Source organism: Molothrus aeneus, chromosome 3 (assembly GCF_037042795.1).
Source record: "Molothrus aeneus isolate 106 chromosome 3, BPBGC_Maene_1.0, whole genome shotgun sequence".
NCBI classification, from domain to species: domain Eukaryota; kingdom Metazoa; phylum Chordata; class Aves; order Passeriformes; family Icteridae; genus Molothrus; species Molothrus aeneus.
Genome location: NC_089648.1, coordinates 67,666,013 through 67,687,606, shown reverse-complemented (window position 1 = coordinate 67,687,606; position 21,594 = coordinate 67,666,013). Strand labels below are relative to the sequence as shown.

The following is a 21,594-nucleotide window of genomic DNA, read 5'->3' as shown; positions in this document are numbered from 1 at the left end:
TGGCTTTCACATCAGAAACACCTTTCCCAAATGCTTAAAACCATTTAAATCATAATACACAAAATGCTTGGCTGTGTTTTTCCATGTGTCACCTACCATGCTGAACTTTAGATATATACTTGTAAAATAGTACATGCAAAATATGAAAATAAGTGTATAAACTCTTGTAGTCATATACTGGGTGTTGTCTTTGGAGGAAAAAAAATAAGAAACGTTTCACTCAATTCTGCTGGAGTTGATAAATTGGGATTAAACATTTGCAGCAAGCCCAGAATCAAAATTACCCTAGAACCTTTCAGATAAAATCCTTTGTCCCTCACAGTTGGTCACTGCATTAATCTTTTGTGGAATTTTTCACATCTGCATTGAAGCCTGCAGGGGGAATTTTCATGAGGATAATTCCCTCTTGTTGCAAACTGCAAAGCTCAGGTTGTCAGCTAGTTTGCTGTGCACAAGGATAGGTGTGTGTGTGAGTGAGGGTTGAGTCCAGACTTGTTTTTCCAGCAGCCACCTGGGAGGAGGCTTCTTTCTGAGCTAATCAAATCAAATCATTGATCTTGTCAAAATTTCATGTTTGACCAGAAATTGGTCTGTTACAGGGGTTGGTCAGAGCAAGTCTAGGCTGAGACTCTATGCTGGACTTTGCCTGTGAGCAGACAGATCCAGGGGGAAGTCAGCATTGGGAGAAAAGTGAAGAGTGCATGTTGAGATCCCTGGTTCATTTTCCTCAGACATTAGTGCAGAGTGCAGCTCAGTGATTCAAGCTGAACAGACATCTAGGGAGGGCTGGAAGTGAGTGTGTGGCACTGCCAGGAAGGGACACAGCAAAGCTGGACTGCAGGGCTGCCATCACAGCATTGGTTTTTTATTGCCCTTGATCATGCACCTGCAGATTTCAGAAATGACATGCCAATATGTTGCTGCTTTTATTAATACTGATTGCTTTTATATCAGAAGTTTTGTCGGTCAGTCAACTATCTCCATCATTCTTCTGTCTGGGAAAATTGATAGTTCCTCTGACCTTTTACCAGCTTTTTCTTGGACTTTTTTCATGTGCAAGAGGGGGAAGTAGCCCACATATCCTCGTGCATCTTGCTGGTAAGGAGGCTGGCTGTCTTGAAGCAGATGGTCTTGGCATCTGTCTTGCTCAGAGTTTATAATTGTCCCCAGTAAGATGGGGCTGCTCAGTCTTTGCCCTCATTACAAAGAACAAACATCGAAATTACTGTGCATCCAGAAAAGTCCAAGATTGTCTTGTAAAAATCCAATTTTTAGCAACAGGAAGATGTTCAGTATGCTGTTTAACACTGTGGTCCTTAACAGCTGATTTAAACAGGGAGCCTTGCAGCTCGGGCAGCCCAGTAACACGATGTACTCTCCTTCTTTCTACCAGCTGGTTATTACAAAATCCTGCTCCCATTTGCTAGGAAGACTCCATATGACAGGCAGCCTGCACAGGGGGGGAACACGTGGAGAGTGGAGGAGGGTGGGGAGTTTTGCTTGGAACACTTTATAAACAGCATAACCTATACACCAGAAAAAATCAGTTGCCAGGAAGGTTGTTCCTCTGGAGACTACTTAAAGGACTTGTTACTGTAGGTTGACTTAACTAGCACACACTCAAAATGTTAAGTCTCATATTTTGCAGGAAAATATGTCTTTGCTGTTAGGCTTGCTGATAAGCAAAACAGACACCACGGCTGTCTTGCAGTACTCAGGGAAAACTACTTGTGGCAGGGTTATGTTTACAGAAGCTGCTTGCTTCTGTAATTTAAAGAATTTAAATTTTAAGAATTTAAAGCTTTCAGAAACAAGCTGCGATAACTTTCAGCGAGCCATGGACCTGTAAATTCACCATGCACACTGGAAGTTTGTCCTCAGACCTGTTTGTTATCTTCCATGACAGAATATTTAAAATGTGTTAAATGCACAGAGCCTTTCTGAGCCTCCTTTTGTCCTGCTGTGCTTCATGCCACTGGGGGACTGCTCATGAATGCAGTGAAACATTGCTGCATTGGTCAATAGAGTAAGAGGTTCTCATTAGGCCTTGGCATTTTTTTGGGTAATCTGGAAGATGTCAGGGCTAACTGAGCCTGTTCCTCTGGTTTGGGAAAGGAAGACAGCAACACATCCTCTGGGGAGTCATTTCGGTAATAGGAACTTTATGGAGCTTCAAGACCACTGACAGTTACCCAGACATAGTTCTGGGAGCTGCAAATCTTTCCCACTCTCCCAGCATAATTGCCCCACAGTTGGTGTCTTGCTCCTATTCCCAGCTAAACTCTTTAATTGTGTAATAAGTCTTTCTGTTTTCAAATTTTCTTTCATAAATTCTGTGTAATTTCTTTTTTTGGTGGACTTTAAACTCTTGCAAAATGATATTAAGAGGGGAAAAATAAAGAAAAATGCCCTGTCCTAGAAGAGTTGTAACAATTTCCCCTCCCACCTTAGCTTGCTCCCGGCTGATTTCCCCAGGCACCCCCAAGCCTTTCCTCAGGGCCATTGTTCATATTTTGCTTTGGCATCCCCACACAGTCCTGCTCTTTCAGCTTTTCTTCATGTTCCCTCAATATTCCTTGGAGATAAAAAGGGAACTCAGACTCTGAAATCATTTGTCAGACCAGACATGTACAGGAAAAAGAAGGAAGGCCCATTCCCTGGGGTTTCCAAAACCTTGCTGAGTTTTGTCAGAAGAGCTTCCCTGCTGCAAACTCCTTTCTCTGCTCTGGTGCTGATGCTTTGGAAGTACCTTGGGGCAGCAGGACAAGTGGGTTTGCTTTTAGTCATTATTCCTCCAATATTAAACAAATTGAAAAACATTATGGAATAATGTTAGATCCTGGATTCTCCTGTTTCTTGGAGCAATTTTTCTTTCATAAAGAAGAAGTTGGAAGTCATTTCAGGGCCTCTCCTGCCTGGCAAGTCAGTTGGAGAGGTCAGCATGGGGTTGTCTGGTGAAGTCCTAGTCCCTTTGTCTTGGCTGCTCCTGGCTGGCATCAGTGGAGAGACAGATTCTCTTAGGGCACAGCTGCTGCTGCTGCTTCCTCAGAGCTCTGACACCAGTCAGGCACCTGCCCCCGCTCCCTGCAAGGGCAGTGCACCCTGGGTGGTGGCTCCACTCTAGATATCTGCAGGTGGATGCAAGGGTGGGATTCACATTGTTTGTGATTGATTCAGAAATGGAATTTCAAATATAGAGGGGGGGGGAACACCAGCTAAGACACTGAAGCATTTTCATTACTTGCAGAAGTTTTGTGCTTTGTATACCACTGCACTTCCCTTTAGAAAACTGCTTAAACTCGAAGATCTATGTTGGTAATCCACCAAAAAGAGCAGGGATGTGGCACTGGTGCTCACATTTGAGTCATCACTTGTAGGCAGTGCACAGCAGGCTCCTGCTCTCCCTGTGCAAAGTGCTGCCCACTGGGATAAGGCATGGAACACAGGCTGTCTCTGCAAAAGTCTCCTTCTGAAGCAGGTAAAACTCTTTCTATGAGGTCAAACTGCACTGTGAACAGGGACTTCTCTTTAAGGGCAGAGATCCTTTCATTACTGCAGGTGGTTCCCTTCAAGGGCCAAGCTTGCTCTGCAGATGCTGCCCCTGAAATCCCATGGAGGGGGGCAGGTATAAATGTCTCTGAATGTAGGTCAGCTCTGAACTTCCACTGCCACTAAACCAGGTCTCTACTGACTGCAATTAAATGTCACATTGTGTTAACAAGCAGGAAAAAATCAAGAGTGATTTCCTACTGAATAACCCTGAGTATCCTGTCAAGGACAAGGGAGCGGCTAATGAAGCTCATGAAATCAAAGTTTTGTAATGAACCAGATGGTCTCAGCTGTTGAATTATTCACCAGAGAGAATGAGTGCCATTTCTTCAGGTGTGCTACTGGGTGATATGTCTTCTTGGCATCTGCCAAGAAAGGCCAGACATATGTTCCCATTACGCTTTCTTTGTTCTTTCACAGTTGAGAGGCGCTCGAAGAACAACCTTTCACAGGTCACAATGGGATCAAAGCCTGGGGCCAGAAGTACATGCAATAAATTACAGGTTTTGGAGTGCAGCAGGAGGTCAGACCTTTGTTTAGGCAAATTTTGGAACCTCCAAGGAAGCTAGTGTGACATTCAGAAAGGGCCCAGTTTTCCTGGAGGAGTGTATTAGTGTTCTAACAAATTCCCCTCTGTGCTGCCATGGGCTCACCATGGAAAGCTCACGTTGCAGTATCAACTGGGATAGTTTGAGGGGCATCTGGTGCTTCTCTTCATTTTCACCTGGTTATGGACAGCATCTGTAGGTTCTGATTCACAAATGTGGTTTATAAATCACTGTGAGCCTGTCTGAAAGAGAAATGCCCTCACCTCCACAAAAGGATTTGTGCAGGTAGAATTGCCCCTGCCCCTGGGTCATCTCTGCGAGGATCCACTTTAGACCAACCTGAAACATCTCCTGGTGGAGTTGTCCAACTGATGCAATTATGGCTCCACATCAGGAACAAGACCTGTCATCATGTCTTTGTTAGGTGGGCTTGGCACTGGCTGTGGCCACCAGCTGAGGACTGGGCAGGAAGGAGGCTCCTGGGCTGGAAGCAGGGGACTGGCTGCTCTGGAGAGCTGATGCACGTGCCTGCAGGGAATGTGGGGAGATGCCCAGTGCACCTGGGGACAGCAGGCCAGGAGAATGGAGGGACAGCAGAGCTGGGCAATGCCTGTAATGGTGATGCTGAGCAGATCTGGGGCTGAGTCTGACTTCCTCCATGGCCATGCAGTTCCCAGTCTCTAGGCTGTGGCTACAAGGGCAGAATGCCCCGTCCACACTGCTTTTAATGGTGTTCTCTGTACCTAGCCCTTGAGGAAGGGGGAAGCTGTGGTGATTTCTGTGCAGGTGTGATCTGGGAAGAGTTGTGGATTGCAACACTGGCCTGTGGTTACTGCATGGAGATGATCTCTGAGCAGGTCAGGGGCAGTTGTGCCTGGGTATGGCAGTGGGTAGACACAGACCCCACACAACATCCCTCAGCACCAGCCTGTCCACTGCAGCAGTCAGCCAGCACTGGCTTGTGTCTCTGGGCACACACCCAGCAGCTCAGTCATTAGGAGACAGGAACTGAATTCATTTAAAGGTCTGTCCTTTAGGTAAAAGAGATCAATAAAATAGAAGGGGTAAGGGCATAAAGCAAGACCTCAGAAAGGAAGGCTGTAACTCTGCTCTAAGAGATGTGAAGTAGAAAAGCAGAGAGTACATTAAATAAGCACTGTTCATTTTCTCCTACAATATCACATAACTACCTCCAGAATGATAAATGGCTTTTATCTACCCTGTATTAGAGATAAGGTTTTCTTTAAAATTACCATAGTTATTGGAATCTTTTTTGCCAAAGATGTATTTGCTGTAGCCTGAAGTGTTTCTGACACTACCTGGCAATCCCAAGCAAGAGTTTACCTGAGGGTTTATTAAACTCCCTTACTTACCAAAGAACCAGGATGGACCTCTACTCCACTTCTGTAATTTGCATATCACCATATTACCTCAGGGAAATAAGTGATGGAAGATGTGCTTCTGTTTTGAATTTTAACATCTGAGAGAGGTCATGTAATTTATTTTTTAACCTCTATCTATTGGTTTCTTAAACAAATGATAAAAAGCTACTAGGCTACTTACTCTAAGACTAGTTAGGAGGAAAAACCTGCACAGTGCTGGAACCCATATTTTTATACTTCATTAATAATCACGACTTGCAGTTGGACTTTTGCCACCCCATTATTTGAAGAATGGGAGTTGAGCCATTCTGTGGTGCAGCGAGCAAGGCCATTCCAACACACCAGATATTAGTTTAGGAAACCCTGGCAGCCTCCTGCATTTTGATGAATCTCCTTGTGGCTCTGCATCGTTAAACAACTTCAGTACTTAATGTATGAGGCTTGTAGCAAGGCTGGCTCTCACAAAGAAGGCATTTCTTACTCTTTTTTCAGAGGTTGTGGATCTCTTGGATTGTGCATTACCTGCTTCAGGGATGGCAATAGGTAGCTCAGCCCTGAGGAGAGTGCTGTGCCCAACATCTTGGACATGGGGAATTGTACACATCTGTATCATGTCATCTTGGTTTTGATGCAGAGCTGAGGACGTGGCGGGCACCTACACTGCCCTGCTCTGGGTGTCTGCAAAGCCCTGGTCCAGGTGGGATGTGCAGGAGCAGAAACAGGAGCTACTTTTATAGAATCATAGAATAGCTCAAGTTGGAAGGGATCAAATGAGGATCATCAAGACCAACTTGTTGCTCCTCACAGGACCTAAAAGTAAACCAGGTTAGTAAGAGAGTCATGCAGAGATTGCCTGAATTCTGACAGGCTTGGTGCCATCACCACTTCCTTGGGAAGCCTGTTCCAGTGACTGGCCACCTTCTGGGGTAAAGAACCTTTTCCTCATAACCCATCTGAACTTCCACTAAAACAGTTTCATTCCATTTTTTCATGTCCTGACACTGGTCACTGAAGAGAGGAGGTCAACATTTCCCCCTCCACTACCTTCCCTTGAGGAAGCTGTAGACTTGGAGAAGTTGGAAACCAAAGGCAGTTAAAAAGCCCACATACCAAAGATATGAAAGTGGTGACATCTTGTATTTTAATGAAAAGTTTAATATCAAAATTCATCTAAAGATAAGAAAAAATCCAACCTGCTATATATTTTTTAGCTCCCCCCATTCCTTAGCTCTTTGGGGAATGTCAAAGGCTCCCAGGGGCACTGCAGACAATTCCAGCCTGCAGAACCCCAGCACAGCTGCAGTCCAGGGCACCACCTCTGCAAGCATCAGTGCAGATCCAGGTTCTGGCCTCCTTATGCCAGGGATAGCAAGGTGGTGAGGCACAGCACTGGAAAAGGCACCAGGAAATGTTCAACTAAACCCCAAAACAAACAAAACCACCAGGTTGCACTTTTGTCTCTTACATGTATCTCACTAGATCAAAAAACACTTGGTGCAGCCATTGCAGGAGTAATTTCAATCAAGCTGTTCTTTGAGCAAATGAACTAGGGAAGCCCTGTCTTCTGTGGCTGAAGGCTCTTGAAGATGAGGAAGGGGAGCTCTGGCAGCAGCTTATCCAGCAGCTGAGTGTCTCTGTCCCATTGTCTCCCATGTGTTGAAGTCACTTTCTGCAGCCAGACTAGCTTAAAAAACCTAAGTCAGGGCATTCAGAAGTTGCCCAAAGAAATAAGTAGGAACTTAGTTTGGTGGTGGTTTCTGTCTCTGCCAAATTCAGCTGAAATTTGCCAGTGGGTTCAAGGACATACTGTTCTTGCCTAAAGTTTGTTCCGTAGGAAACAAGGCCACAGTAAAAAAGGTGCAAATCAAAGATGATCACTTTACAGAGAAGTAACACTTGACACTTTCTTAAAAAGACACCTCATCACAAGCACTCTCCTGCCCAAGGGCTGGTCCAGCTCAGTTAGCAGAGCTTCCCAGGGCAGCCCCAGAGGGATGCTCTCCTTGCTGGCATGTTCAGGCATAGGGCAGCCTAGAAAAGCCATTCTCTTAACTTCCCCAGACAAATCTTTACAGACACCTCTGTATAGCAAATCTGCACCATGTATCTTCTCCTATTGCCAGTTCTTTTGACAACATATAAATATAAAAGCCATTTTGTTAGCAGTCACTGTGTGCACATTTAACAACTTTAGCCAGTGACACCAAAATCCTCTTCCATAACGCTATGGGGCCAGATGGTTCGCAATCGCACACCATAAATTCCTTTCTGCTATTTCCATCTTGTATTTACCCAGCTCAGTGTGTAACAGCTACTGGCATTGAAGGCTTCCTTTTTCAGAAACATCTGTGGTTTTGATAAGTCTTTGTAGGTATGGAAAAGCCTGAAGTCCTTCAGCTCCAGTTCTCGGAGCAGGCTGTACCAGTACCGCACCACGGTGCTGTCATTGCCACTGACCTCAAACCCAGGCCAGTGGATGTGCACCTCAAAGACCAGCTGTCCTATCTGCTCAACAACATCTTCCAGGATCAGGTTTTCCAAAATTTTCCACTCAGCACTCTCCACGTCTGCCTTGAGGACATCAATCTGCAACAAAAGCACCATTTCTCTGTGAAAATGAGAAACTTTGCAGTTATATAACATCTGAGGCCAGGGTTGGCCATTTTTCAATACACATAGATTTTCATTTTGTATTAAAAAACTAAATCAAAAAGTCTCAGAGGACTAACACAGCAGTACACAGAGTTTCATGCTGGACTGTTCACAGCCCTTTTCCTCCTGCCTCCAGCTCAGGGTCAAAAAGCTGTGTATTCCAAAATCCTCCTATAACCAAAGCACGTTACTGGTTCCTTCACAATTCTTGGGTGGCATCATAGTTATGAAAAAAAGAAACAACCAAATGACAGATCCAAACCCACTAAGAGGGATTACCTGCACCATAGCTGAGTAGGGTGCTCATGAGCCATATGCTACATGCATCACACAAGTGCAAGAGTAGAGCAAAGCAAAAAATGAACATTGTCAGCAGCTCAGGTGATCAGCTGCCCTTGGCCAAGCTGCTGGCTGCAGCTTTTGCAGGCATCACTCAGATGCTGAGGGAGGAGGACCAAAACTAAGGATAACTATGCAAAGAGTCTTCAGGATTTTAAGGGCAGCTCCTCCAAAGGAAAAGGCATAGCAGAAAAGAAGACATGAAGGTGTTTGAAAGGAATAACCGATCTAACACAAAAGTGCCGCATTCTAGTTTTAGACCATTATTTAATTTTGTAGTGAGATATTCAGCAATCCAGCTTCTCACAGCTGTGGGTTGACTTTGTTTAGAGATTAGCTGGGGGAGGCAAGCTGATGCTTTAACATTAAAAGAACGTTTCATCACCACTTCACACCTTCACAATGACCATAGTGCAGCAGTGGTCACAAGCTGCAGAGCTCAGCTTGTTTTCCAGAGCCCAGCAGGGGAAAGTCCTACACCGTGAGAGTAGGGTTTGCCTGTGCCAGTTCCACCTGAGCTGATGCTTCTGCCCATCTGCTCACACTCAAGATGGGTTTGAAGTGAAAATCTGAAGACTTTATTTAGTCAAGAATTCCTTAAAAAAAAAATGGGAAAAAAGAAAAATCAAACCAAGAAAAAGAAACCCAAAACAAAACCAATAAAAGCTTAAAAATCAACAAAACCCCCAGATTCTCTCTGGCAGTCTACCTTAACCACTTGTGGCAGTATGAAAAAAAGGCACCTGTGCATAGGAGAGAAATTTGGGCAGGTAATGTAAAAGCACTTCCAAGGCAACTGTTCTCCTAAGCTGCCCTATGCCAGGGCAGCTGGCTGGTGTCATGCATGCCATGTCCCATCTGTGGGGTTCTTCAAGATGCCTCTGCCCTGGGCACAGGGCAGGGGTTGTGCTGTGAGCACATCTCCAGTCCAACCAGAGCTGTGCTTTGCATGGGCCATGGCCAAGAAACCACAGGACCATGGCAAGGGGTGGCCACATCCTCCTTCCCTTGTTCCATGGGTGGCTGACTGGAGATACCAGGAGCTGGGGTGCAGAGCTCACAGCCACGGCAGCCCTCCTCAGGGGCTGTGCCCCAGCATTGTGGATGGGCATGGCATGGCAGGAATCTCTAGGTGCTGGACACTTGCCCATTCTGGTCTCCATCCGTAAAACAAGGGTGGCAATCACTGAACAGGGGTTGAGCGCATGAAGGGCTGTGAGACTTGCATGGAACAAGCTGTAAAACAGCTGGAAACAAAACACCACATTTTCAGAGCAGGACTTGAATGAGGTCTACGGTCACACAGTGAATCCTAACAAGCCAAGCCACCGCTTGTGTGCTCATTAAGAAGGCATTGTGCCTCCTTCACTCTGTAGGAGGCAGGGGGCCAGTGGAAAATGACCAAGGGACTGTGGAATTAAAGCCCATATTGTGGTATGTGCCCATGGGGAGCAGAAAGGAAGGTTGCACAGACAACCTTAGCTCTGGTATTTCCTAACTTGCCCCTCTAACAAAGAGCCTGTCAGTCTGTCTGTCCGCGGGTCAGTGAAACAGTTGAACGCAGCGCTCCTTTGGGTTCAAGGGGAGGCTGAATTTAAATGATGCAGCTCATGACATTTCAGCTGGTGGGTGAGCCCACTTGTTCTCCTTCATACATTTAAATTGGTTATTTATTTTGCAAATACCAACTCACATCTCTACCTGCAATGCAGTTTCACAGGCAGCTGGTTGCACGCGGGTGCGATCACCACAGGACCACACTGCCACACTTAACAAACCACAGATTTTTATCTCTGGGAGACTTATGTAACTGAAAGCAGACAAATTATTCAAACCCTTTTTTTTTTCAGGGAGGGAGGGGGTTGATGGATAGGGGAAAAAATGTTTCTAGGCATTTGGTTTTGTTTTCCCATGATCTTACTTTATGGCATCAGTAGGACATCTTTTTCCCATGGTAATGTTTCCAGTCTTCAGGTTTGTTTGTTTTTCTCTTGTCACGCTAACTGCTGCTCTGGCTGCTCAGCAGGCACTCTGCACTGTGAAAATACACTGTGCTGTATTTTCAAAGCTGATCTGAAAAGTGGCTGGTAACCAGTGTTTCAGTAGGAGAAAATGAGTTACCACAATAACAGCTTGAACACATAATGAAATGACCAGGAAAGAAACATGAGACTAGAGACCAGTGGAGACGTGCTGCATACACAAACCAGAGGCTCTTTGTTGCTCTTAGTGCTCTGCACTGCACAGAAACCTGGAGGGAGGAAGGTACCTGTCTCAACCCACCAAATTTCATGACTGCCTTCCAGGCAAGGGGTCCCTTTCTGCCCAGAATCTCCAGTGCATGCCATGGATAGTGCAAAATGAATGGCAGAACAGCTCTGTTCAGGCATATCTGAGCAAATTACAAGCATCCTGCTAACACCAAATGCAAGTTTTGTGATGATTAGACAGCTCAGGAGATATTTACCATTGGTGATAAGCAGCACACTACCGATAAGAAATGCACTACCACCTTCCAGTTGCCTTGATCCAAAGTGCCAGTGAAAGGATTAGTGGACAAATCTATAAATTCAGAGCTCTAATTCACCCGGGAGCACAGCTGGAGTCTGCTGCTGTGAATAAATCCTGGAGGGCAAAGATCTACAGTGCCTGAAGGTAAAGTATGGCAGTGCGTTTCAAACACTCACAAAGGCTGGTTCTTCTTATCTTCCACAAATCCTCTTATTCTCCATGAACTAACTAGGTTATCACAGAAAAGTTAAAAATGTGGATTTTAGAATGTTTTCTCAGTTTAGCTCTCTTGAAAAAGCACTGCAGCATTGCACCACTTACACTTGGAGGAAAAAGAAAAAAAAAAGGGGCCATGCTCGTGCACAACCAAGCATATAAAACAGCTGAAAAATTGTGTTTTACTTAGTGAAGGTCTACATACACTGTATGAAGGCTCATTTCTTCTTTTTAGGGTAATGACTTGTTACAAGTGTGCATCATTTCCTTAAGCAGAGATCTGAGCTCTGTTCACCTTGGCCGCTTTTGAAACACCAGGGTTAACGGGGATTTCAGGCTGTGGTGCCCCGTGGGCATCATTTAAAGCTCCCCATGGAGAAGAGTCAATTGAGAGTGAGTAGCTGGAGGAAGCAATTTAGCTGTATTACTTCCAGCATGAGCTCAGCATGTGAAAGTGGAAGCCAGGAAAGGCAAAACCAGCAAATGCAGGTCAGGTACAGAGGATCCCTCCAGTTCTGTGGGGGCAGGTCTGCAGTGTAAGCTTGGGAGGAGGGAGAGGAGAGCTGGCTACAGCTTTCAGGTATGGGGACAGAGCTCAGAACCACCTCAGCCTCCTGAACTGCAGGGCTGCTCCCACAGTGCGAGAGAAAAATATTCCTCTTCTCCCTGTGATACCTGGTTACCATTCTGACATCAGCTGTACAGCAAGAAAAAGTCTGCTGGCTTGTGCATCAGTTTTCCCCCTCTTTCCCTAAATACAATTCTCTGTTCTCAGAAAACAAAACTCTAGAAAAAGTTGTTTAATTTACATTTTGATAGCATGTCTTTGCAGGTAACAGCAGGTGCTTGGGTGTGTTTTGTTTAACTGTAACTTCCCTCTTATCCTTTTCCCACAAGCAGATTTTCAGCATGATACTTCCCTCATTTTCTCTCCTCTCAAAATACATCCACAGCCTGTCCTCACCAGCAGGAGATGGCTTGGATGTAAAGTCCCTTTCATTCCCTTTTATTCTTAGTGAAGGCTGTAATTGATGGCAGCCAGGATGCCACATAGCCTAATAGCAAATTATGCTCCCAGCAGCTTGTGACTGTCTCTTCCCATGCTCCCTGTGCGCAGTGGGAAGGGGGAACATCCTGCCTCTCTCTGAGCCATCTGCTGGGGAGACCAGGACTGCTGGGGGCCTGGCCAGAGCAGCACGGGTGCTGAAATCGGGAGGAAAGTCAATCACCACTGAGTGGTGATGTACAGCTCCAACCAGCAGCACTTCTCTTTCAAATGACTGCCCTTCCTTCCTGCTCACATTTACACCTCTCTTGGTGGTCTGTACAGCCAGTTTCAAATTGGCTCGGGAACAAATGTGTCATTTGGGATTATACACTCCCAGTGTGACAGATCGGGCACGTCTTCAAGAATCTGCTTAAGGCATCAAAGTCACAAAGCTGATTTGTGCTAAGTTGGGTGCTTACAGGGTCTTTGGTCTTTTTTTACAGTAAAGGGCAACTGTCCAGTTGTAGTTACTCATACAATATCCACATCACTGAAACAGAAAGCCTGCAGTGAGTGCAGGCAAGCTTCATACCTCTGCTCTCACCACTGATTTCCACAGCCTCACAAGTGACAGTCTGTTCTCCCAGTTCTGGTGATGTACTTCCATGAACCCATTACACAGCAGGAGCAGGATATTAAGTAATACTATGTTTACCACTTAAGTCAGAGAAAATGTTTCAAAATAATATTTTAAAAACTTGTTTAACTTTCTCACAGCCAACTATCAGTCAGCAACAGCTTGCCAGATGCAGTAATGGCCCCAGACAACTGCACCCATCCAGGAAACCCACCCAGCACAGGCAGGAGGCATCAATCTCAGCTGCATGCTCAGGAGCACTACGAGCACTTTGCTCTCCCATGGGGGACTGTTCCTAGGAAAGATCCATGCTGGCAGCCCAAGTGTTTCCTTCACACAGCCTCAGAGCCCAGGTCTGGGGGTAACCTAGCACTTCAACTCCCCAGCTCTTCCCTTGGTCTCTGATGGCAAGACATTTCCCATATACTCTCTCCATCTGGGAGGAATTTATCTCTGAGGACCCATTCCAGAATAAAAGATGCATAGACCCCATCCAGTCCAGTTAACTGGACCAGTTAAGCAATGTCTCTTACTCCAGTGGACAGGCAGAGAAGAGACCTTTTAGCTGGCAAAAGGCTCCTTTTAATGACACTTTATCAATGGACAACATAATCTTTGGACAAACAACCCCCAGATGATTCACAAGATCAGCATGGCTTGAAATCCTTTCTCCCTGGCTGCAATTGGTCAGGAAGTCACAGGTTTTCACCTGTAGCCTTCTGTCTCCACATACATCATTCTTTGTCATGGGACCAGTTCTTGGCATCTTTCCTATTTTGTGCTGGACACTGAACTAGTCAGAGACCATAGGGCACTTGTTAATCGCCTTCTGGTCATACAAAAATACAGGTCCCCAAGCTAAAATAATTTTCAGACAGGTTTGATGGGTTTAGCTAGCTCTACACTATAATGATCTTAAAGCCAAACATCTTATCTAGCTTGCTACCCAGCAAGACCAAGGTTCCTGTACAGTGACCCAGAGAATAGGTTCTACAAACCCTGCATGGAGCAAGCACACACTGCACGTGGACGTGGCTGAGGGAGAAGACCTTCCCTCACAAGAAAAACTGAGCATCAAAGATCTTTGTTCCCCATTTCTTTAAACTGAGACTAGTCTCCAGAGCAGGCAACAGGAACCTCACCACTCACTAGCTGAAGACTCAAAGTGATGCTTCCTCAGAGGAAATGGTGAAAAGTCACTGTGAGGACATAAGCCTTCAAACAGTGACCTCCTCATCTGCTCTGAGTGGCAGCAGCTCACAAGTGTGCACCTCTGCTCAGAAACACTGTGCTCCAGCTCCCATTTGCATCCTGTTGCCTTTTCCAGTTCACATGGCTCTCCTGCTGTATGCTAAAAGATGAAAACAACCCAGACCCCTCACTGAGTCCTTCAATCCAATGTCTAGATAGCCCAAGTAGGAAAAATCCCACAAGGGGTCTGCAGAAATCCTGACTTTAAATAAATTAACAGCCTGATCAGCTGCAAAAGCTCTGCTTGCCAATGCCCATGCTGCAAACAGACATTTTAAACACTGCATGCACTCCTCCAGCAGCTGCTCTGTGTGCAGCCCTGGCTGGGCATAGGAGTTGCTTTGCAAAATGTGCATTCAGCCATCCAATCCTGCAGGAAATGTCCTGCTGCCCTCTCCCCCCACAGAGAGGGGGAAACCCTTTCCTTTCTGCTCTTTTGGTCTTCTCTGCCAGACACTGCTGGATGCCTGTGGGAACGGATATTTACTCAAAAGAATAAATGGGGTGTGCTAGACCCTCAAGCCTCTTCCTTAGAGGGGAACAAACATTTGCAGTCTGTTTGTGCTGCACCAAGCACGGATGGTGGGACACAGCTCCATGCCTACATAAAGCCACATTATCCTGGTCTTGCTGAAAGTGAAAGCCAGCAGCAGCAGGTCAGGCACATTGCAGCAGGATAAGGGAGCTGTCAGTGCAGGAGGTTTGCAATAGAAGGCAAATGGTAAAGCAACAATTGATTCCAAAGCCCTGAGAGGCAAGATTTGCAAGTGTGTGCATGCAATGCATGGGACTGAGGGCTTAGCCTACCATAAAATAGTTGCTCAGATTAAATAGCATTTTGGCCTTCTATGGTTTATTAACACAGTGCCCATGGGGGCCTTCAAAATGTAGGTAATTGAAGAAAGGAATCAGAGTCCCATCTTCAAAAAATGTCCACCACACCTTAAAGAACATCTCTTGCAGGATGAGGATCAGCAGCCCTGCTATATCCAAGTAGTTCCACTTAAATCTGGTGGAGGACTTGGTTCCCACCTGCACTTGCCAGAGCAACAAAGTCCTTTGAGACTGCACCCCTCCATGGGGACCCATTTGTTTCATTCCATTTCTTGTCCAAGGTGCCAACCTGCCTCCCTTCTATTTGCTTGCAACCATGACAGGAAGAAAGCTGCATGTACATTCCTGAAAACATGACTAAAAACCATCAAAAACCATCACAAAATGCTTGCACAACTCAGATTTCATCTGGGACAGGCATTCAAGGAGGGGCAGGAAGAACTGCTAAGCCATTGACCTCTGGATTTCAAATTTTTGAGAACAGAACCTTAAACTGCTGTCAGATGAAAAGAGAGACCAGAAAGGATCCAGACACTAAGATGAAAGTATTGAAACAAGATATGGCCAATTCCAATGACAAGAACTTGTAAACCATGACTGGAGGAAGGAGAAATGTGGGGAGAAGAAAAAGTACATTTTTTTAGAAAGCTTCTAGAGGCTCTGAGTAGGACATTTGTCTGAAGTGCTTGGTAATGTCAACACCACTGGGAAATTGCAAGAAAGATGGGCAGTGGAGGAAAACCAGGATGCTCATAGAAAGGGGTTGCTCTCAGTTCTCATTAAACCCATGCCACACCATGGACCACCACCCTGATCAGATATCCAGTACCTCAGCCAAAATAAAATGGTAAAATTCACATTACTGTGTTTAAGCCAGGGTTAGTGGCTTAAGGAGCAGCTGGGGAGTGTGCATACAGGTCTGAGCTGAGCAGGTACCTGCATCTGGTACCACCTTGTGAAGCAGGGCAGGCTGCCCAGGCTCCTGCTGAGCTCCAGGTTTGGCAGGAGGAGGGAACAGGACTGCCTGGTTTCCTACAGCAGCAGCACAGCTCTGTGCACTGCTCCACAGTGCCTGCAGCCAGTGCCATGCTCCTCTGAATGCAACTCTTAGACACTGAAATAGTCAAATAGAAAGGTGGAATTGAGCACAGCTTGCACAGCACAGCCCTCTTGCAAAGCTGGGGAAAAGCAGATTTTTATTACCTGATTTTTTTCTGAAGGGTCTTAACAACCATAACAAAGGTAGAAAAAAAAAAAAAAGGAAAAAAGGAAAATAAAACCCTAAAAAGAATTGTCCTTCCCTTCTTATTTTTAGCAGACAATAATATCCTTTGTAAGTGTCTTTATTTCTTTCTTTGAAAGATGACCTGAATAAGTTCTGCTTCAACACTTTCATTACAATTCAGGTGTTGCACTAGGTCTTTTCCTAGGGGAAGAAAAGGCTATGGATTGCACCATATTCAGCCAATGGTATCATTAAAAAGATCTTTCCTCCATGCCTGACAATTGCATACTGAACAGCACCTTCAGGTCACTGTCTAGAAATACCAATATTCTTAACAATGTCTTGAGAAGTGCTCCTGGTGGAGACAATTTAAATGAGGCAAAAGGAGATGTAAGAGACCAAGAGAAAACCTGTAAAGGAAAGTGCATGAGGCACTTAGTGCACACAACACCAAAAGCAAGAGGTGGTGAGCAGTAAATCACTATCCAAAGATCTTTGCTTCCAGAAACATGAGGTTGTCAAGCCCATTTTTAGTTGCAGCCAAACTCTTCAATCTACCTACAATTAAAATACTTCAGGCAGCAGCAGCCCCAGCTGATTAAGCAAATACAGACCTATCACCACCTTGATTTCATTATCCCTGAAATGAAAAAATACATACATGCAGGAAAGAAACACTGTGTGCCATGAGCTTGTGGATTACTCAGGGGCAACTATTACAAGGCTACAGAAGGCAGCATTTCCAACTGCAGGTAGAAACATCTGCACCAGCTTGACTGCCTCTTTTCAGCAAGGGGAGTAAGGTTTGCCAGCTCTCTGAGAGACCCCCAAACAAAGGGTTCCCACCAGTTGCTGCTCAAACTGCAGCAATGTCTGTCCTTGAATGAGACAAACTGCACCATAACAGTTTAGCTTGAGTCTATAAGGACATCAACAGCTACCTCAAATGTAGAAATTTAAGTTAATGGAGGTGAGGTTCGTGCTCCTCCATTCTGTGGCAGGTCATTTATTTAGACTATAAGCCCTAAGTGCTATGGTATTGCATCTGCCTGGTGCAAAAGGGTGCAGTACTAAAATGGGACTCTGCTGAGCAGAGTTACTCCTTCTGCAAATAGGTCATGACCAGCCATTTACACTATGAAACAATTCAGTGTTCTGGGACAAAACCCTTTCTACTGTGCCATTCAGAAACTGATATAACAAGGAGACAGTCTGAGTCACAAAAAAGCAAACAAGATGATAAGAAGTAACTGCAGACATTTCCAAGGAATGACAGTCAGGACATTTCCAGGAAGAAGGCAGTCACAGCCTGAGCCTTAGCAGAGACACCATTGGGACTTCTGAATAGTACTGATTGCTGATGCTCCAGCTGCAAGAGGGACAGCACAACACAAATAAGATGTTATAGGAAATAGAGGATCTCTCATGTTGGAGAAATCTTAGAAAGGCCAGAACGATAACCCTGCAAAAGCAAAGGCTGTTCTTCACTGCTATATATAGATGGTAAATAACAGCTGCAGAAAAAGGGCCACTTAAGCTTAGAGACCATTGATTGCACAAGAAAAATTGGATGTAAAAATAATGAGGCTAAAAATCAGATGAAGGGTGGGTTTTTTCCTTCTAGAATTGAGATTCTGGAAAAGCCCCAGATAAGCATAAAAAGCAAAGAAAAAATTAAACCCTTTCAAGAATTCAGAATTCCAAACACTTACTTTAGGATTTGTGATGCAACAAGTCAAAAGACCTGGTCTCAATTGTTCTTTCTGACACTGAGCCACACGTAGCAGAGCAGATCTGAGCTTGTGCCCCCCACTCCAGCAAGGTGATGGGAGCTGTTCCCCAGCTGCAGCAGCACCAGAGACAAGGACTCATGTCCCTGCAAGAGCTCCTGGGCTTCTGAGCTCCTGGCTTCTCATCTTGAGCTCAGGATTCCACACCAGGACCAGTCTGCAGGAGCTCATCAGCTGGTGCTGAGGTCCTGCTGGGAACTGAGACGAGCTGAGTGTGCAAACACTGGTGGCACCCACACACCGAGGTAGGGCACAGTGAACCTCAATGAATGCAACTCACACTAAGCAACCCCCAGGCTCCCTGGGCAATACCTAAGTCTAGCCTTGCAAAGGATAACCAAAGTGAAATGATTTTGTCCAGGCAGGGTCAAAAATTCAAAAGCCTGTTCTGGCCCCTACAGCCCTAAGATATGCAGAGTAAAGAGTAATTACATGGATTTCAGTGCTACAAAACTTAATACATGGACATTTCCCAATCTGAAGAGTTTTGTTTTTTTTTTTGTTAATAAAAATCATCATGCACATCTAAGCTGTTACACATTTTCTCTGGACTTTTATATCTATTTGTGTACTACCAACAGAGCTGATTTTCAGCAAAAATGGTTAATCCTTTCTTTAATACTTGTCCTTTCACATCAGCCTTCACAAAGCTGAAAGCAGCACAAAATAAATTCTATAGTATCTACTTGAGGAGAAGAGCAAGTGATAAATTACTTGCCTAGGAGGAGATGATGTTATTAATCAAAATTACTTCAGGGTATAGTGTTTTGAAGTTGTGTTGAGTATTAAATAACAGGTGAAGAGTTTTTTCCTTTTGAAATCCTAAATTGAAGCCTATTCAATAAAATGAAGCAAAATTATCCAAGTTGTTACAGAAAAAAATCTTCATGAAGAGAGAGTGTAAATTAAAGCCTTCACATCGAAATCAGGATGTAAAGATTGATTTACATTTCTTTTCATAACAAACAATGACACAGTATGGTCTCTTACAAAATTTGTCTGAGATAACTTGAATGTCAGGAGTTGAACACAGCTCTGCTGTCCCCTCAAAGTTACAGCTATGAGCACTTCCTGATTAAATTAGGGTTTTACCCAGCATTCTCAGATCCTCCTTTGCAGATGAATTTGTTTTACAAGAAACAATTTCATCCACTGGTGAGCCATACTGCCAAGGAATGCAAACTCATGGCACTTACTGAGGGCATGACAAGAGACTTATCCTGCAGAGCTCCAGAGGGAGGAAAATTTCTACTGAAATAAAAATTTGCATGTATGACCACTGTCCATTTTCTGCTCTTCAGGGCCTTTCTGTGAAGGTTTTTAATTTTGCTTCACAGTACAATCTTTGGAATACAGAATACACTTAATAGCTTGGTCTGAATTTCTTGTTAAGGGTTAGCAGTGCATAGAAGCAGGACAAGAGCCAACAGACATGAAAGGAAATCAGGGATGTTCAGACTGGATATGAGGAGAAACATTTTCATGAAGAGAACAGTCCAGCAGGACAACAGCTGATCCAGAGAAGCTGGAAAGTCTCTGCTCTGGAGAAAACTCAGTGTTTTTCAAGACAAGAGTGGGTAAAGCCTTGAACAACCTGGTCTGACTTCACAGCTGGCCTTGCTTTGAGCAGAGGACTGAACCACAAGCCATTCAAGATCCCTTCTGACTTGAATTCTCCAACAACTCTCTAGAAAGGAAGCTCTCCATGCACCTATCACTAATCCATGGGAAACACCAGCATTGTAGCATGCTCACCCCTGTAGGTAGTTAGAGAAAGTGAATGCTTTCATAAAGTTGAACTCCACTGTCATAAGAATCATGGGCCCTCAGTGGCTTTCTCCTTTTTTCCCCGCTCTTCATCAAGAGTGCACTACAGAGTGTGCATGTTCAGCAAAAAAGCTGAGAGCAGGGGGGATGGGAAGGGAGGATGAGCAAGATCAATTTTTACATCTTTATGCTTTCCTGTGGCTGATAAAATACTGCTCTTCTCAGAAGATACACCAGTAAATTTTCAGTTTAGATCTGTATATCAGGAAATAAGGGTCCCATTACATCCTTTGGAGATTATTCCAGGGCTTAAGAGATTTCACACTCTAATGGTTCCCAAAAATACTCTGACTACATGTTTCCTTTGTCAGCCACATCCTAATATATTACTAGATAAGTCCTCTGCCTCCAGGCTATTTACAATCCTCAAAGAACTGAGGACTGTTTTGCCACATAGCCAGTTAGAAAGATCAAGTTCTTCTAATCTTTTCTCACATCCACTCTGACTCCAAAAAGTGTTTGTATTTCTTGCCAAAATATCAGGGTGGGTTTCCCTGGTGGTGGATGATGTCCCAGTATTGCCTGCAGAATAACAGGTGTGCTCTCATCTGAGTCAGGGTGCAAATGAGCCCATCCAAGTTCTTTGATTCTCTTGCACACAAAACCCCCAAAATGCCAGTTTTCTTCTCAAGGCTACAACAGGAAAAACTTCAGGAGATCTTGTCTGTGCGGTCTTCATCAGCCGGATTTTCTAACATCAGTGGAAGTAGATTCAGTCACTTGTAGGGTCTTAGATCAAGTCCCAAATCTCAAAGAATAAAAGCATGGATAAAATGAGGCATAAACTTTAAATGCAGCTGCCTGGAATTCCTGCCTTGAAGTGGGAATGGAACAATGTTGAGGGTAGGCAGAAGGGTTTTTTAAATTAAAAATGGGATGAAGACCATGTTTGAATTTTCTAATTGAAAAGCAGTGCTTCGGAAAATATTCTGTGAAACTGTTTTGAATTAACTTATTTATTCAGTCAAGGGAACATTCCACTCACATTCACCAGAAGAATGGTGTCTCTACACAACATACAACTTCTCAGGCTGCTTTCCTTCTAAGTTAAAGAAAACCTAAACAGAAAAATGTGAGGACAGTCAGCCCACTCAGGTATTTCACAAGTATAAAACACCAGAAAGTCTCAGAGTGTGTAACACCTTATCCCCACTGGGAGAAAGTCAGCTCCTGACTTCACTAAGCCATAGTTTTGCACAGGGGAGCTCCTCAAATGCTACCAGAGCAAGAGGCTTTATACACTGTTCATAATGCACCTAAACACTTAACCAAATCCCATGTTTAAGTACACAGCTAGAGGAAAGCCTGCTTGCATGTGTTATGTGTGCATTATGTTCCTTGGCTGCCATCCAGCCCACAGTTTTCAGAAAGTTACACACTCAGAATTCACCCCTACATCCTTCTCTTCCACAGAAGGTGTTACAACCACTCTGTTCTATCATGATAACCTGACACTGGCCTCAGCAGGTCTGGTATGTCACTTGTACACTTTTTCTGGATCGGGTTATTAGTTTTTTGCTGTGTGACTAATTCTTCTAAAATCAAAACAATGCAAGGTACACATCAAAGTAAAGGCATCTCCGTCTCCCCAGATGTTTCACTAATGCACAGCCTAGCACAGTTACAGTATGACTAGGAAGAAGAAGGAAAAGGCTCCTTTTCTCTGCTCTTATCTTCAAAATGTTCCAATCAGTAGAGCTGAACCAAAAGAAAACATTTCAAAAAGGTAAAAAGTGAACCGAAAAGGACATCTTGCATTTTTAAATAACAAGCCAAACAAACGTTTCCCTGCTTGCTTTGTAAATCTTACAGAAGAGCACCTCCTTTAGCCCAGGCTGCCTATTT

The 21,594-nt window shown here is 44.5% G+C and overlaps 1 protein-coding gene across 2 annotated transcripts in view; it reads right to left on the bottom strand.

Annotated features, from left to right (window-relative positions):
- Positions 1-6,597: 6,597 nt before the first annotated feature.
- Positions 6,598-21,594, bottom strand: part of METTL24 (methyltransferase like 24) — a 45,425-nt gene continuing 30,428 nt past the window's right edge. For both annotated transcript variants that reach the window (XM_066545813.1, XM_066545814.1), the window contains one exon: positions 6,598-8,065. In XM_066545813.1, coding sequence (XP_066401910.1) covers positions 7,751-8,065 — 315 coding nt within the window. In that variant the 3' untranslated portion in view covers positions 6,598-7,750. The remainder of the gene's footprint in view (positions 8,066-21,594) is intronic.